The sequence below is a fragment of the Carcharodon carcharias genome, chromosome 14 (assembly GCF_017639515.1).
Source record: "Carcharodon carcharias isolate sCarCar2 chromosome 14, sCarCar2.pri, whole genome shotgun sequence".
Lineage (NCBI taxonomy): Eukaryota > Metazoa > Chordata > Chondrichthyes > Lamniformes > Lamnidae > Carcharodon > Carcharodon carcharias.
In genome coordinates this window covers 81,266,981-81,286,579 of record NC_054480.1, presented here as the reverse complement: position 1 = coordinate 81,286,579, position 19,599 = coordinate 81,266,981, and the positions used below count along the sequence as shown (strand labels likewise).

Sequence of the window (19,599 nt, the reverse complement as noted above, 5' to 3'; positions counted from 1 at the left end):
TTATCGACCCTCCATCGGTTGCTGACCATCCATTTGGTTAGTGACCCTTCATCTGTTTACCGACCCTCCATCTGGTTACTGACCCTCCACCTGCTCACTGACCCTTAACTGGCTACTGACCCTCCATCTGGTTACTGACCCTCCACCTGGTTACCGACCCTCCACCTGCTTACTGACCCTCCACGTGCTTACTGACCCTCCACTTGTTCACTGACCATCCACCTGCTTACTGACCCTCCATCCGGTTACTGATCCTCCAGCTGGTTATCGACCCTCCATCGGTGGCTGACCATCCATTTGGTTAGTGAACCTTCACCTGCTTACCGACCCACCATTTGGTTACTGACCCTCCATCTGCTTACTGACTCTTACCTGGTTACTGACCCTCCATCTGGTTACTGACCCTCCACCTGCTCACTGACCCTCCATCTGTTTACGGACCCTCCACCTGGTTACTGACTCTCCACCTGGTTACTGACCCTCCTGCTGGTTACCCACCCACCATCTGGTTGCTGACCCTCCATCTGTTTACTAACCCTCCATCTGGTTACTGACCCTCCCCCTGGTTACTGACCCACCACCTGCTCACTGACTCTCCACCTGCTTACTGACCCTCCACTTGGTTACTGACCCTCCATCCAGTTACTGACCCTCCACCTGCTCACTGACCCTCCACCTGGTTACTGACCCTCCACCTGCTCACTGAACCTCCACCTGCTCACTGAACCTCCATCTGGTTACTGATCCTCCCGCTGGTTACCCACCCTCCATTGGGTTGCTGACCATCCATTTAGTTAGTGACCCTTCAACTGGTAACCTACCCTCCATCTGGTTACTGACCCTCCACCTGGTTACTGACCCTCCACCTGCTCACTGACCCTCCACCTGCTCACTGAACCTCCACCTGCTCACTGAACCTCCATCTGGTCACTGACCCTCCACCTGGTTACCAATACTCCACATGGTTATCGAACATCCATCTGATCACCAATCTTCCATCTAGTTGCCGACCCTACATCTGGTTAATGGTCCTCCACCGGGTTACCTATCCTCCACCCGACTACTGACCCTCCATCCAGTTACTGACCCTCCACCTGGTTACCGGCTCCCCATGTAGTTAGTGACCCTCCACCCGGATACCGACACTCCATCTGATTGCCGACCCTCTATCTTGTTACTGACCCTACACCTAGTTACTGACCTCCACGTGCTTACCGACCTCCACCTTTTTGCTGATCCTCCACCCAGTTACTGACCATCCACCCAGTTATTGAATCTACAATAATCCGGTTACTGACCCTCCAGCTGGTTACCCGCCCTCCATTGGGTTGCTGACTATCCATTTGGTTACTGACCCTTCACTTGGTTCCCGACACTCCACCTTTTCACTGACCCTCCACCTGGTTACTGACCCTCCACCTGGTTACTGACCCTCCACCTGCTCACTGACCCTCCATCTGGTTACTGACCCTCCACCTGGTTACTGACCCTCCAGCTGGTTACCCACCCTCCATCGGGTTGCTGACCATCCATTTGGTTAATGACCCTTCACCTGCTTAACGATCCTCCATCTGGTTACTGACCCTCCACCTGCTCACTGACCCTCCACCTGGTTACTGACTGTCCATTAGGTTACAGACCCTCCATCCGGTTACTGACCCTCCAGCTGGTTACCCACTCTCCATTGTGTTGCTGACCATCCATTTGGTTACTGACCCTCCATCTGGATACTGACCCTCCATCTGGTTACTGACTCTCCACCTGGTTACTGACCCTTCATTTGGTTACTGACCCTCCATCCGGTTACTGACATTCCACTTGGTTACTGACCCTCCACCTAGTTACCGAGCCTCCACCTGGTTACTGACCCTCCATCCAGTTACTGATAATTCAGCTGGTTACCCACCCTCCATCGGTTTGCTGACCATCCATCGGGTTGCTGACCATCCATCTGTTTACTCACCCTCCACCTGCTTACTGAACCTCCACGTGGTTACTGACTCTCCATCAGCTAACTGACCGTCCACCTGCTTACTGACCCTCCATCTGTTTACTGACCCTCCACTTGCTCACTGACCCTCCACCTGCTCACTGACCCTCCACCTGCTTATTGACTCTCCACCTGGTTACTGACCCTCCATCCGGTTACTGACCCTCCACCTGGTTACTGACCCTCCACCTGCTCACTGACCCTCCGCCTGGTTACTGACCCTTCGCCTGCTTATTGACTCTCCACCTGGTTACTGACCCTCCACCTGGTTACCGACCCTCCATCCGATTACTGATCCTCCAGCTCGTTACCCACCCTCCATCGGGTTGCTGACCATCCATTTGTTTAGTTACCCTTCCCCTGGTTACCGACCCTCCATCTGCTTAGTGACCCTCCACTAGTTACTGACCCTCCACCTGGTTACCGACTCTCCACCTGCTTACTGACCCTCCATCCGGTTACTGACCCTCCACTTGGTTACTGACACTCCACCTGGTTACTGACCCTCCATCCGGTTACTGACTCTCCATCTGCTCACTGACCCTCTACCTGGTTACTGACCCTCTACCTGGTTACTGACCCTCCACTTGGTTACTGATCCTCTAGCTGGTTACTGAACCTCCACCTAGTTACTGACCCTCCACCGGGGGTTACTGACCCTCCACTTGGTTACTGATCCTCCATCCGGTTACTGACCCTCCACCTGGTTACTGACCCTCCACCTGCTCACTGACCCTCCTCCTGGTTACTGACCCTCCATCTGCTTACTGACACTCCACCTGGTTACTGACCATCCACCTGCTCACTGACCCTCCACCTGGTTAGTGACCCTCCACCTGGTAACTGACCCTCCATCCGGTTACTGACCCTCCACCTGGTTACTGACCCTCCATCCGGTTACTGATACTTCAGCTGGTTACTGACCCTCCATCGGGTTGCTGACCAGCATTTGGTTAGTGACCCTTCACGCGGTTACTGACCCTCCAGCTGCTTACTAACACGCCAGTGGTTTACTGACCCTCCACCTGGTTACTCACCCTCCACCTGGTTACTTACTCTCCACCTGGTTACTGACCCCCAATTCGGTTACTGACACTCCACCTGTTTACTGACCCTCCATCCGGTTACTGACCCTCCATCCGGTTACTGACCCACCACCTGGTTACTGACCCTCCACCTGGTTACTGACCATCCATCCACTTACTGACTCTCCACCTGGTTACTGACGCTCCACCTGCTAACCGACCCTCCACCTGCTCACTGACCCTCCATCTGGTTACTGATCCTCCATCCGGTTACTGACCCTCCACCTGGTTACTGACCCTCCACCTGCTCACTGACCCTCCTCCTGGTTACTGACCCTCCGCCTGCTTATTGACTCTCCACCTGGTTACTGACTCTCCACCTGCTGATTGACTCTCCACCTGGTTACTGACCCTCCACCTGGTTACCGACCCTCCATCCGGTTGCTGATCCTCCAGCTCGTTACCCACCCTCCATCGGGTTGCTGACCATCCATTTGTTTAGTTACCCTTCCCCTGGTTACCGACCCTCCATCTGCTTAGTGACCCTCCACTAGTTACTGACCCTCCACCTGCTCACTGACCCTCCATCTGTTTACTGACCCTCCACCTGGTTACCGACTCTCCACCTGCTTACTCACCCTCCATCAGCTTACTGACCCTCCCCCTTGTTAGTGACCCTCTACCTGGTTACTGACCCTCCACCTGCTTACTGACCCTCCACCTGATTACCGACCCTCCAATTGCTTACTGACCCTCCACGTGCTTACTGACCCTCCATCAGCATACTGACCCTACACCTGGTTACTGACCCTCCACCTGGTTACTTACACTCCACCTGGTTACCGATCCGCCACCTGCTTACTGACCCTCCACGTGCTTACTGACCCTCCACTTGCTCACTGACCATCCACCTGCTTACTGACCCTCCATCCCGTTACTGATCCTCCAGCTGGTTATCGACCGTCCATCGGTTGCTGACCATCCATTTGGTTAGTGACCCTTCACCTGCTTACCAACCCTCCACCTGCTCACTGACCCTCCACCTGCTTACTGACCCTCCACCTGGTTACTGACCCTCCATCCGGTGACTGATACTTCAGCTGGTTACTGACCCTCCATCGGGTAGCTGACCAGCCATTTGGTTAGTGAACTTTCATCTGGTTACTGACCCTCCATCTGGTTACTGACCCTTCTTCTGGTTACTGACTTTCCATCAATTTACTAACACTCCACCAAGTTACCGACTCTCCACCTGCTTACTGACCCTCCACCTGGTTACTGACCCTCCACCTGGTTACTGACCCTCCACCAGGTTACCGACCCTCCACCCGCTTACTGACCCTCCACGTGCTTACTGACCCTCCATCCGGTAATGATCCTCCAGCTGGTTATCGACCCTCCATCGGTTGCTGACCATCCATTTGGTTAGTGACCCTTCACCTGCTTACCGACCCATCATCTGTTTACTGACCCTCCAACTGCTCACTGACTCTTACCTGGTTACTGACCCTCCATCTGGTTACTGACCCTCCACCTGCTCACTGACCCTGCATCTGGTTACTGACCCTCCACCTGGTTACTGACCCTCCATCTGGTTACTGACCCTCCACCTGCTCACTGACCCTCCATCTGGTTACTGACCCTCCACCTGGTTACTGACCCTCCACCTGGTTACTGACTTTCCAGCTGGTTACCAACCCACCATCGGGTTGCTGATCCTCCATCTGTTTACTAACCCACCATCTGGTTACTGACCCTCCCCCTGGTTACTGACCCACCACCTGCTCACTGACCCTCCACCTGCTCACTGACCCTACACATGCTTACTGACCCTCCACTTGGTTACTGACCATCCATCCAGTTACTGATACTTGAGCTGGTTACTCACCCTCCTTCGGGTTGCTGACCAGCCATTTCGTTAGTGTCCCTTCACCTGGTTACTGACCCTCCACCTGCTTACTGACACTCCACCTGTTTGCTGACACTTCACCTACTTGCTGACCCTCCACCTGGTTAATGACCCTCCATCCGGTTACTGATACTTCAGCTGGTTACTGACCCTCCATCGGGTTGCTGACCAGCCATTTGGTTAGTGACCTTTCACCTGGTTACTGACCATCCATCTGGTTACTGACCCATCATCTGGTTACTGACTTTCCATCAGTTTACTAACACTCCACCTGGTTACCGAATCTCCACTTGCTTACTGACCCTCCATCTGTTTACTGACCCTCCATCTGGTTACTGACCCTCCACCGGTTACTGACCTTCCATCCGGTTACTGACCCTCCACCTGCTTACTGAACCTCCACCTGGTTACTGACCCTCCATCCGGTTACTGATACTTCAGCTGGTTACTGACCCTCCATCGGGTTGCTGACCAGCCATTTGGTTAGTGACCTTTCACCTGGTTACTGACCATCCATCTGGTTACTGACCCATCATCTGGTTACTGACTTTCCATCAGCTTAGTAACACTCCACCTGGTTACCGAATCTCCACTTGCTTACTGACCCTCCATCAGCTTACTGACCCTCCACCTGGTTACTGACCCTCCACCTGGTTACTGACCCTCCACCTGATTACCGACCCTCCACCTGCTTACAGACCCTCTACGTGCTTACTGACCCTCCATCAGATTACTGACCCTCCACCTGGTTACTGACCCTCCACCTGGTTACTGACACTCCACCTGGTTACCGACCCTCCACTTGCTCACTGACCATCCACCTGCTTACTGACCCTCCATCCGGTTACTGATCCTCCAGCTGGTTATCGACCCTCCATCGGTTGCTGACCATCCATTTGGTTAGTGACCCTTCACCTGCTTACCGACCCTCCATCTGGTTACTGACCCTCCACCTGCTCACTGACCCTTACCTGGTTACTGACCCTCCATCTGGTTACTGACCCTCCACCTGGTTACCAAACATCCACCTGCTCACTGACCCTCCACCTGCTTACTGACCCTCCATTTGCTCACTGACCATCCACCTGCTTACTGACCCTCCACTTGGTTACTGACCCTCCATCCGGTTACTGACCCTCCACCTGCTCACTGACCATCCACCTGGTTATGGACCCTCCAACTGCTTACTGACCATCCACCTGCTTACTGACCCTCCATCCAGTTACTGATACTTGTGCTGGTTACTCACCCTCCATCGGGTTGCTGACCAGCCATTTGGTTAGTGACCCTTCACGCGGTTACTGACCCTCCAGCTGCTTACTAACACGCCAGTGGTTTACTGACCCTCCACCTGGTTACTGACCCTCCACCTGGTTACTTACTCTCCACCTGGTTACTGACCCCCAATTCGGTTACTGACACTCCACCTGTTTACTGACCCTCCATCCGGTTACTGACCCTCCATCCGGTTACTGACCCATCACCTGGTTACTGACCCTCCATCCACTTACTGACTCTCTACCTGGTTACTGACGCTCCACCTGCTCACTGACCCTCCATCTGGTTACTGACCCTCCATTCGGTTACTGACCCTCCACCTGCTCACTGACCCTCCACCTGGTTACTGTCTCCCATCTGGTTACTGACCCTCCACCTGGTTACTGACCCTCCACCTGCTCACTGACCCACCACCTGGTTACTGTCTCCCATCTGGTTACTGACCCTCCACCTGGTTACTGACTCTCCACCTGCTCACTGACCCTCCACCTGGTTACTGTCTCCCATCTGGTTACTGACCCTCCACCTGGTTACTGACCCTCCACCTGCTCACTGACCCTCCACCTGGTTACTGACCCTCCACCTGGTTACTGACCCTCCACCTGGTTACTGACCCTCCAGCTGGTTACCCACCCACCATCGGGTTGCTGACCCTCCATCTGTTTACTAACCCTGCATCTGGTTACTGATCCTCCCCCTGGTTACTGACCCACCACCTGCTCACTGACCCTCCACCTGCTTACTGACCCTCCATCTGGTTACTGACCTTCCATCCGGTTACTGACCCTCCACCTGCTTACTGACCCTCCACTTGGTTACTGACCATCTATTCGGTGACTGATACTTCAGCTGGTTACTGACCCTCCATCGGGTTGCTGACCAGCCATTTGGTTAGTGAACTTTCACCTGGTTACTGACCCTCCATCTGGTTACTGACCCTTCTTCTGGTTACTGACTTTCCATCAATTTACTAACACTCCACCAAGTTACCGACTCTCCACCTGCTTACTGACCCTCCACCTGCTTACTGACCCTCCACCTGCTTACTGAACCTCCATCCGTTAATGATCCTCCAGCTGGTTATCGACCATCCATCGGTTGCTGACCAGCCATTTGGTTAGTGAACTTTCACCTGGTTACTGACCCTCCATCTGGTTACTGACCCTTCTTCTGGTTACTGACCCTTCTTCTGGTTACTGACTTTCCATCAATTTTCTAACACTCCACCTGGTTACCGACTCTCCACCTGCTTACCGTCCCTCCACCTGGTTACTGACCCTCCACCTGGTTACTGACCCTCCACCTGCTCACTGACCCTCCACCTGCTTACTGACCCACCTCCTGCTCACTGACCCTCCATCTGGTTACTGACCCTCCACCTGCTCACTGACCCTCCATCTGATTACTGACCCTCCTCCTGCTCACTGACCCTCCATCTGGTTACTGACCCTCCATCTGCTTACTGACACTCCACCTGGTTACTGACCCTCCACCTGGTTACTGACACTCCACCTGCTCACTGACCTTCCACCTGGTTACTGACCCTCCATCCGGTTACTGATACTTCAGCTGGTTACTGACCCTCCATCGGGTTGCTGACCAACCATTTGGTTAGTGACCTCTCACCTGGTTACTGACCCTCGATCTGGTTACTGACCCTTCATCTGGTTACTGACTTTCCATTAGTTTACTAACACTCCACCTGGTTACCGTCCCATCATCTGTTTACTGACCCTCCAACTGCTCACTGACTCTTACCTGCTTACTGACCCTCCATCTGGTTACTGACCCTCCACCTGGTTACTGACCCTCCACCTGCTCACTGACCCTCCACCTGGTTACTGACCATCCACCTGCTCACTGACCCTCCACCTGGTTACTGACCCTCCACCTGCTTACTGACCTTCCATCCAGTTACTGACCCTCCACCTGCTTACTGACCCTCCACCTGGTTACTGACCCTCCATCCGGTTATTGATACTTCAGCTGGTTACTGACCCTCCATCGGGTTGCTGACCAGCCATTTGGTTAGTGACCTTTCACCTGGTTACTGACCCTACATCTGGTTACTGACCCTTCATCTGGTTCCTGACTTTCTATCAGTTTACTAACACTCCACCAGGTTACCGACTCTCCACCTGCTTACTGACCCTTCACGTGCTTACTGACCCTTCACTTGCTCACTGACCATCTACCTGCTTACTGACCCTCCATCCGGTTACTGATCCTCCAGCTGGTTATCGACCCTCCATCGGTTGCTGACCATCCATCTGGTTAGTGACCCTTCACCTGCTTACCGACCCACCATCTGGTTACTGACCCTCCACCTGCTCACTGACTCTTACCTGGTTACTGACCCTCCATCTGGTTACTGACCCTCCACCTGGTTACTGACCCTCCACCTGGTTACTGACCCTCCAGCTGGTTACCCACCCACCATCGGGTTGCTGACCCTCCATCTGTTTACTAACCCTGCATCTGGTTACTGATCCTCCCCCTGGTTACTGACCCACCACCTGCTCACTGACCCTCCACCTGATTACTGACCCTCCATTTGGTTACTGACCCTCCATCCGGTTACTGACCCTCCACCTGCTCACTGACCCTCCAACTGCTTACTGACCCTCCACTTGGTTACTGACCCTCCACCTGGTTACTGACCCACCACCTGCTCACTGACCCTCCACCTGCTTACTGACCCTCCACTTGGTTACTGACCCTCCACCTGGTTACTGACCCTCCACCTGGTTACTGACCCTGCACTTGGTTACTGACCCTCCATCTGGTTACTGTCCCTCTACCTGCTCACTGTCCCTCCACCTGGTTACGGATCCTCCCTATGCTTACTGACCCTCCACATGCTTACTGACCCTCCATCCGGTTACTGGTACTTGAGCTGGTTACTCATCCTCCATCGGGTTGCTGACCAGCCATTTGGTTAGTGACCCTTCACCTGGTTACTGACCCTCCCTCTGCTTACTGACCCTCCACCTGCTTACTGACACTCCACCTGCTCACTGACCCTACATCCATTTACTGATACTTGAGCTGGTTACTCACCCTCCATCGGGTTGCTGACCAGCCATTTGGTTAGTGACCCTTCACACGGTTACTGACCCTCCAGCTGCTTACTAACCCTCCACCTAGTTACTGACCCTCCACCTGGTTACTTACTCTCCACCTGGTTACTGACCTCCAATCCGGTTACTGACCCTCCACCTGCTTACTGACCCTCCATCCAGTTACTGACCCTCCATCCGGTTACTGACCCCCCACCTGCTTACTGACCCTCCATCTGGTTACTGATCATCCCGCTGGTTACCCACCCGCCATCGGGATGCTGACCATCCATTTACTTAGTGACCCTTCAACTGGTAACCGACCCTCCATCTGGTTACTGACACTCCCCCTGGTTACTGACCCACCACCTGCTCACTGACTCTCCACCTGCTTACTGACCCTCCACTTGGTTACTGATCCTCCATCCAGTTACTGACCCTCCACCTGCTCACTGACCCTCCACCTGGTTACTGACCCTCCACCTGCTCACTGAACCTCCACCTGCTCACTGAACCTCCATCTGGTTACTGACCCTCCCGCTGGTTACCCACCCTCCATTGGGTTGCTGACCATCCATTTAGTTAGTGACCCTTCAACTGGTAACCTACCCTCCATCTGGTTACTGAACCTCCACCTGCTCTCTGAACCTCCATCTGGTCACTAACCCTCCATTTGGTTACCAATACTCCACATGGTTACCGAACATCCATCTGATCACCAATCTTCCATCTATTTGCCGACCCTACATCTGGTTAATGGTCCTCCACCAGGTTACCTATCCTCCACCCGACTACTGACCCTCCATCCAGTTACTGACCCTCCACCTGGTTACCGGCTCCCCATGTAGTTAGTGACCCTCCACCCGGATACCGACACTCCATCTGATTGCCGACCCTCTATCTTGTTACTGACCCTACACCTAGTTACTGACCACCACGTGGTTACCGACCTCCACCTTTTTGCTGATCCTCCACCCAGTTACTGACCATCCACCCAGTTATTGAATCTACAATAATCCGGTTACTGACCCTCCAGCTGGTTACCCGCCCTCCATCGGGTTGCTGACTATCCATTTGGTTACTGACCCTTCACTTGGTTCCCGACACTCCACCTTTTCACTGACCCTCCACCTGGTTACTGACCCTCCACCTGGTTACTGACCCTCCACCTGGTTACTGACCCTCCATCTGGTTACTGACCCTCCGCCTGCTTATTGACTCTCCACCTGGTTACTGACTCTCCACCTGCTTATTGACTCTCCACCTGGTTACTGACCCTCCACCTGGTTACCGACCCTCCATCCGGTTACTGATCCTCCAGCTCGTTACCCACCCTCCATCGGGTTGCTGACCATCCATTTGTTTAGTTACCCTTCCCCTGGTTACCGACCCTCCATCTGCTTAGTGACCCTCCACTAGTTACTGACCCTCCACCTGCTCACTGACCCTCCATCTGTTTACTGACCCTCCACCTGGTTACCGACTCTCCACCTGCTTACTGACCCTCCATCCGGTTACTGACCCTCCACTTGGTTACTGACACTCCACCTGGTTACTGTTCTCCATCCGGTTACTGACTCTCCATCTGCTCACTGACCCTCTACCTGGTTACTGACCCTCTACCTGGTTACTGACCCTCCACTTGGTTACTGATCCTCTAGCTGGTTACTGACCCTCCACCTAGTTACTGACCCTCCACCGGGGGTTACTGACCCTCCACCTGGTTACTGACCCTCCACTTGGTTACTGACCCTCCACCTGGTTACTGACCCTCCACTTGGTTACTGACTCTCCTGCCACTGCAGAAATTGTTTCTTTACTTATCTATGATTTCAAACCTCTCTATCAAATCTCGTCCCAACCTTCTCTTCTCCCAGGAGATCAGCCTCAGTTTCTCCAATCTATCTTCTTCACTGAAGTCCCTCATCCCCAGAACCATCCTCATGAATCTTTTTTGCATTCTCTCCAAGGTCTTCACCTCCTTCCTAAACTGCACTGCCCAGGACTGGACACAAATCTCCAGCTGAGGATGTATCACTGTTTTATAAATCATTATCACAAGTCTCTTGTTTTTGCATTCTCTGCCTCTTTTTATCAAGTTCAGGATCCCATCTGCCTTTTTTTTTACCTTCTCATCTTGTCCCATTACGTTCACTGTTTATGGCTGTGGGATTCTGTCCATTTAAAGGGGATGGGAATTTTTATTTGTTATGAAGTTTCTAAGCATTTATGATTCTGACAAAGTTCTGATTATATGTTCTTTTGTTTCCACAGTGTGTTTACCCCCAGATCCAGTCACAAGTCCTACAGCAGCCTCGCTGGGAAAGTCTCTCAATTCGTCACAGCTCATCTCTTGGCCAGCACTGTGCCTCTGTGTCCCAACCACAGGGCCAGTCATTGCTTGTCTGAGCTTAGCAGCTGTTTTAAATATTGTCAAATGTCTGGCCTGTTACTGCAGCATCTGGGTGAGGTTATTCTCAATGATGACACCTTGTATTGCAGTGCTGGGAGAGTAAGAGATGTTAATAAATAGCTGGTGTATGATTTCCACTAATAAACAACTAGACCTGCAGAATACAGTCTCTAAAAACCCTGTAAACATCCCAGAACAAATCCCAGATCCTACAAAATCAAAATGGAGTTTGATTTCTTTAAATACCCTAAATCGAAATTTAAGGGTATTGGACTGAGCTACCCTTCCAGACAAATGGCCCACCTGGTCAAACTCCGCCCCCCCCCATCAAAGTGGCCCCCTCCATCAAACTGCACTCCCCCCCCCCACCACCCCCACCCCCGCACTGCCGATAGAGATTTCAGGCTTTAGTTTTGAGGGTTTTTGGATTTGGCTTTTTGGTGTTTAAGGTGTTGGTCTATCCTCCCAGTCGGATGACACTATTCATGGTTCAGAAAGGCTCCGGTGTGCTGGTTAAGCTCCTTCCCTCTGCTTGTTGCTGCGTTGTTTCCCCAGCCCAAGTCACCGCGCTCTCCTTTGTTGGGCAGAGTTGAGCGAAGCGCCCCAGGCTACACATGGGAGTTTGGTCAGCCTGTACTTTAACAGGGCTCCCCAGTCTGTGATCGTCTTGTAAGGGTGGCCAGGTTGTGCTATTAATGATAGAGTTGAGCTGCAGACACTTCTTGAGTGGAAATATTAAGTTTATTTACAATATACTCAGCAGCAACAACACATGTGCTTTCAACTCCAACTCTACCTCTATACTGACTGTGGAGATAGCCCACACTGCTCTCCTATTGATTGCTACAGATCATATGATCTTGCCTAATAAGTATCATTCTTAAAGGTACATTACACTAAATAAAACCATAATTACTACATTCCTTCCCCTTTAACTCGGCTCTACATATATTTACAAGTACATATCTTTCAGGACAACATAATATTTACACTGGGTAAGAAAATTACAAGTTCAGTCTTTCAGGTAGTTTCCTGGGACATGTGGAATGTCACACTCCACAACTTCAGATTCTTTGTCAGGAACCTCCTTTTCCGGAGTTGCCTGAACATCAGGTGCTTCAGTGGGCATTTGCAGTTCTGTATCCTCAACTCTTACAGGAATATCAGACATGTCAGTCCTGGGTTGAGTATCCTCAACAGGAAAGGCAGACCCGGTCATGATCACTGGCGGAACCATATCTCGATGATTTGTTTCTCTTTTCCTTAAATGGTCCACATGTTTACAGATGATCCAGCCTTCCACTTCCACATGGTAAGACAGAGGCCCAGTCACCACACTTATTTCACCCGGTAACCACTTTGGTCCTTCCCCGAAGTATTTCACGTATACTGGCTCTCCCACGGTAAATTTCCTCTCACAACTATGCCAGTCGTGCCTAGCTTTCTGGCTTCTCTGACTCCTTTCCACCTTCCCCTCTAAATTTGACATTTTTAAGCTCAATCTTGTCCTGAAAAGGTTTTTCAACAATAACTCGGCAGGTGGGCCACCTGTTGCTGTGTGAGGGGTGGTCCTACAATGGAAAAGAAAATGTGCTGCAAAACCAGATAATGCTGGAAAACCTCAGCAGGTCTGACAGCATCTGTGGAGAGCAAGAAAAAGAAAGTTGACATTTCGAGTCCATATGACCCTTCTTCAGAGCTAAACAGAAGTGGAAATGTGATGAAATTTATACTGTTAAATGTGGGGGTGGGGCTAATGCAGCTGGATAGAAGGCCAGTGATGGGTGGGGACAAAGGAGCGATTGACAAAGATGTCCTGAACTAAAGGACAAAGGGAGTGTTAATGATAATGGTCAGGGCTAAAAAAAGGTGCTGATAGTAGCATTTAGGTAAGAAAGCAGAATGTGATAATAGCAGATTCAGGCAGTGATGGGGAAAGAAAGGATAGAAAATGGGATACCACGCCCTCTCCCACCCCAATCCCACTCGGCCCATCTGTTACTTGTTCATGTTGTTCTTTCCAGAGTGCTTACCCTTGTCCTGCTATTATCACATTTTGCTTTCTGACCTTTACGCCACTATCAGTATCTTTTTTCAGACCTGACCACTATCATTAACATACCGTTTGTCCTTTAGTTCATGATATCTTTGTCAATCCCTCCTTTGTCCCCATCTATCACTGGCCTTCTATCCAGCTGCACTTGCCCCATCCCCCCTTAAAGAGTATAAATTTCATCACATTTCCACTTCTCTTCAGCTCTGAAGAAGAGTCAGATGGACTCGAAACGTTAACTCTGTCTTTCCACAGATGTTGTTAGATCTGCTGAGTTTTTCCACATTTTCTGTTTTTGTTTCAGATTTCCAGCATCCGCAGGATTTTGCTTTTATTTAAGAAATCATGCTAGCTTGGTTGCCAAGGAGTCATCAATTAGCTTTTTCATGCCTGCATTGAACATTTGAACTGCCCTCTCAGCCAGTCTGTTTCTGGAAGGGTGGTACAGTGCAGTCTTCACATGAATGATACCGTTGAGGCTGATAAACTGTTGAAAACTCAGCACTCATAAATTCCGTGCCATTGTCTGAAACAACTACTTCTGTAGTTTTTCGATTATAGTGCCCAACATTGGTGACTTCACCTCATATATGTCTAACCATTTTGAATGGGCATTGACGATGAGCAGAAACATTGTTCCCAGAAAAGGTCCAATGTAGTCAATGTGTAACCGCACCCAGGGTCTACCTGGCCACTCCAATGGGTGTAACTTTTGCAGTTGCTGACATTGCACACACAGTGCTTTACTAAACTCTATTTCTCCATCCATCCCTGGCTGCCATAGATAGCTGCATGCTATGGTCTTCATTCAGGAAATTTCTGGATGGGCACTGTGTAGTTCAACTAAAAGTGGCTCCCTTCCCTTTGGAGGAACTATCACTCATGCACCCCACAATAGGATGCCATCCTGACTGGTTATTTCATGTCTTCTGTTGAGGTACGGTTTCATTTATTCAGATACGGGATCCTGCGACCAACCATGTAGCACTTATTCTCATGCCTGAGATAGGACTGGGTCCCAACTTGTCCAGTCTCTGATCTGTCAAGTGCATACTGGCGAGGAATCTAAGAAATTTAACAGTAAAACAAGTTCTTGTGGAAGTGGAACATGCTCATCATTTTCTTGCAAAGGCAAACGACTAAGGGCATCAGTGTTTGCGATTTGTTTGCCAGGCCAATGTACGAAAGTGTATTCGTATTCTGCCAGAATTAAGGCCCACCATTGTATTCTTGCTGAAGCTATGGGTGGTCCTCATTAAACAAACCTAACAGTTTGTGGTCCGAAATGATTGTGAAATGGCGGCTGTGTACATACTGGTGAAATTTCTTGACACCAAAGATGATGGACAGGCGTTTTCCTATCTGTGGGTATCCCTTTTCCGCTGTGGTAAGCGTACTTGATACATAACCTGTTCTGTGTCATTGTCCATCCGATGAGATAGCACTGCTCCCACTCCAGAGGGAAATGCATCACATGTCAGCGCCAATTCTTTCGCCTGGCCATAATGCACTAATAGATTGGACGAGTGCAACAATTGTTTACTGTTATGAAAGCTTCTTTCTGGGGTGCCTCTCTGGGGTCGTTCTGTTTGAGTAGAGAATGAAGGGGGGGCCAGCACTGTAGACAAATTGGGTAAGAACCGCCCATAATAGTTGCTCATTCCTGGGAATGATTTGAGCTCTGAGGCCCAAGTTCCCCTCTTATGGCTCTCACTTTCTCCTCGACCAAGTGGCAGCCCTGTGAATCTACCCGGTGATCCAAATCAATTAACTCCCTCGTTTGCAACATGCACTTTTCTTTTTTCTAGCGCAGACTTTAATCTCAGCCTTCTTTATGACTTCACTATTGGCCAGACTTCTCTCAGATATAAGCTCAACTTGTCTGAGCTCAGTGGCTGAGTCTCTCAAAATTTCATCATCTGTCTGCTTCTTGGAAAATTCTGCGACTTTTGCTTCCACAGCCTCTTTGGCTTCATTTAGCTGATACTTCAGCTCTTCCATCTCTTTTTTATATTTGTTTGCTGCCTCCTGGAAAATTGAACATTGTTGTGTTTTCTCTGCCAACCCATTCTTCAGTTTGTTCAGAGAGGCGCTAAATACTTTCTGTTTCTCTTCATACTTTTCCAGAGGTACAAACTTTGCCCTGAGGGAATCTTGCCATGTGTGAAGGTCTTTCAACAGCTTTTCTATTCCCCTGCGCAGATTGCTCACCTTGTCTCAAACTCTGTCATCAAGCAGGATCTCTTTGACTTTCTTCTGCTGTTCTTCCAGGGTTTGGTTTAAAGCAGCCTGCATTTCTTCTGGTTGTTGAGTCCTTACACACTCCTTTTTCAAACCAGGAACTCTTCCAGCTTCCTTTTGGAATCTCAGTGGCCAATCAAGGTTGATTTCCCTTAGCCAATTTCATCCTAGAAGGCTTGGTCCTCTACCTCTTAACACCAACACTGGTAGCTTTGCTGATTGGCTTCTATAATGGACAATTAGGGGAGGCAGTGGTGTAGTGATTTTGTCACTGGATTAGTAATCCAGAGACCCAGGGTAATGCTCTGGGGACCCAGGTTCGGATCCTGCCACAGCAGATGGTGGAATTTGAATTCAATAAAAATCTGGAATGAAAAGAATGAAACCCATAAAACCCCATCTGGTTCACTAATGTCCTTTAGGGAAGGAAATCTGCCATCCTTACCTGGTCTGGCCTACACGTGACTCCAGGCCCACAGCAATGTGGTTGACTCTTAAATGTCCTCTGAACAAAGGCAATAAATGCTGGCCTAGCCAGCGAAGCCCACATCCCATAAATGAATTAAAAACAAGTTAATCTGCTTGCACCTTTTACTTGAATGTTTTTATGTTTTTGTGTATGGTTTTAGCTTGGCAGCTGATTCTTCTAAACTTAATTGATGTTCCCCATTATTCAAATATCTGGAGGTATGTTCCCCAGTTACTATGGTGGAAGAACCTGTGTCCATTTCCATTCTAACAGGTTTGCCATTTACTTTCTCTGTTACAAATATTGTCCTGTCTTTCCAACTTCAAGATTAAATAACGAGTAAATGTCTGAATTTGTTGTTTCAATCTCTCCTACATTATAGATTTTATTGGGCTTCTTCTTTTGTTTACAAGCCTGCTTGAATCTTTCCTTGGACTACCTCATCATATGTCTATTTCTGTAACAATTGTAGCATTTGATATTTTTAAATTGTCAATCACTAAAGTAGAGGTTTCTACCTCTATTAAAATTACTCTTTGATTTCGGTGCTAAGTTATTTTTTTTCATTCCTTGGCTGGCGGGGGCTGTTTCCTGGGCAGAGTCTCATTTTTCTGCACCCTTTTCTGCTAAGGTTTCCAGCCTGAGGTGGAGGACAGCGCCATTTTGCGTACCCCGTATTGCTTTTGAATCTATTTCTGTGCCTTCCATGGCCGGCACTATTTCTAGCGTTTTCTTGAAATCTAGATTCATTTCAGGCAATAATCTTTTCTGAATAGTGTCCTCATTCACACCGCACACTAAACAATCTCTGAGCATGTCATTCAGAGTTGTAACGAACTCACAACATTCTGTTAGCTGCTTCAGATTTACCATGTAGCATGCACTTGTCTCGCCTGAGGCTCTATTTCGTTAATTAAGCCTGAACCTCTGCATTGTGACTGAGGGCTTGGTTTGAAAGTGACCCTTCACGAGGTCCACCAATTCATTAAAATTTTTCGAATCTGGAGCACTGGGTGCCATCAAACCTCAAATCAGACCGCAGGTTTTTCTCCCACAAGTACTCAAGAGGATCGCTCGCCTCTTCTCTTCCCCTGTAATCTCGTTCATTTGAAAAAAGGCATTCTATGTATTGAGACCAATTGGCTGTGGCTGATTCAAAAGGATCAATTCTCCTAAATTGTGGCATTTTGAGAGAGGATAATTTCTTCAATTCTAACGGAGCTTGCTACTTACAATTACTGAACGAGGTATAGTGCCAATTTCTTTCTAACTTAATTTCTTCTGTTTAATCCTGTATAATCCTCATTGCCAGTTTGTTGTAGAGTGACCGAGTAGTGCTATTAATGATAGAGTTGATCTGCAGACACTTCTTGGGTGGAAACAATAAGTTTATTTACAATACACTCAGCAGCAACTACACATGCTTTCAACTCCCACTCTATCTCTACACTGACTGTTGAGGTAGCCTGCGCTACTCTCCAATTGGTTACTACAGATCACCTGATCTTCCTTAACACGTATTATTCTTAAAGGTACATTACACGCTAAATAAAACCATAATTACTGCAGGCAGTCGTGTGTTCTGCCATGTGGATGCCACTGGTGTCTGAGTGACTGCAGTCCCAGTGGAATGAGCTCCCCATTGTCCCACTCCTTGAATATGACAACATCACATGTCGTTACCCATCCTCAGCAAGTGCCCATGGACTTTCACATATCCAGGGCTCTATTGAATGTGTATGATGAAGGGGTGATGGGAGATGCCAGGAAGTAGCACAGTCCAGTTCCTGCAAGCCAAAACCACCCTGTTCGTCAACAGAGGATTACTGGGGGAAGGGCAGAGGTTCAGCCAATCAGCTCCTGCATCCTGGGCAATCTCAGGCCACTCTGAGGCCAGAGGTTTTCCATCGGCGAGTTGGGGGCGGGGCCCACTCACTGACAGGAAAATGATGCCGGATGATGTCAGACAGAGCCCCCGGCATCATCCCACCCCATTTAAATATTCAGGAAGGCGGGTGGACAGCGAAATCAGCTGCGGGCCCGTCGACTTGTCAATGGCCAATCGAGGCTATTGACAGGATAATTAACCCAATTAAAGGACCTGCCCGTCCAACCTTAAGGCTGGCGAGCAGGCCAGGAGCCCCAGCGGGCTTCTGATAAAACATGAAACCTCATTCACTGGCAGGATGAGGTTTCATGTCCGTTTTAAAACTTTAATAAACTTTATGTGAGATTTATTAACATGTCCCATCTCGTATGACATTGTCTCATGAGGGGGACATGTTAATAATTTTTTTTTATTTTGCTATTTTTTAGGTTTATTAAACTTTCACCGATCTCCCTGAGACAGCACTTGGTCCCAGGGAGCAGTGTGCTCTTCCGTGCGCATGTGTGAAAGAGCGCAATTTGACAGATGGGGAATCCCTCCCCACACAACCCCCCCCCACCCCCGCACAGGAAGTGCATAGCGCTTCCTATCGGGCAGCCTGCTGGGTGGGCCTTAATTGGCCTGCCCACTCCAAATGGCGGCAGGGCCCATTTCGGCGGCGGCAATCAGCTGCCCACCCGCCGGTGGGGCCCGCTCACCATCTGAGGGCAAAATTCTGCCCCGAATGTTGGGGGTGGGAGGGGCTCCTCCCTATTAGAAGATACAACCCAAAGAGAAAGTGATGCAACCATGCCCAGAAAGTAATGTAACCCATTGAGAGAATCTTCTTAGCACAATAGGTGAAATGTTTATATACATTGCAACAAGGGACCTATCAACATCAATTAAAATCTTAATTTATCATAACCTCCTTTGAGATTCTCAGTCACCTCTGTGTATGAGGCTCTGACCAACTCCCAACCCAAGTGTCTGAAGGGCAAATCCCCCTACCTAGCATCGTCCTCCCTCCCTCCTCATGATACCAATCACTGCGTACAGAATGGTACACCCAGACAGACACTGCGTACAGAATGGTACACCCAGACAGACACTGCGTACAGAATGGTACACCCAGACAGACACTGCGTACAGAATGGTACACCCACACAGACACTGCGTACAGAATGGTACACCCAGACAGACACTGCGTACAGAATGGTACACCCAAACAGACACTGCATACAGAATGGTACACACAGACAGAAACTGCGTACAGAATGGTACACACAGGCAGA

General features: G+C 49.7%; 1 protein-coding gene across 1 annotated transcript in view; it reads left to right on the top strand.

The window, feature by feature from the left end:
• LOC121287290 overlaps positions 1 to 19,599 on the top strand; it is a 309,069-nt gene that overhangs the window by 285,872 nt on the left and 3,598 nt on the right. The window contains exon 4 of the mRNA XM_041205027.1: positions 11,536 to 11,726. Coding sequence (XP_041060961.1) covers positions 11,536 to 11,726 — 191 coding nt within the window. The remainder of the gene's footprint in view (positions 1 to 11,535; positions 11,727 to 19,599) is intronic.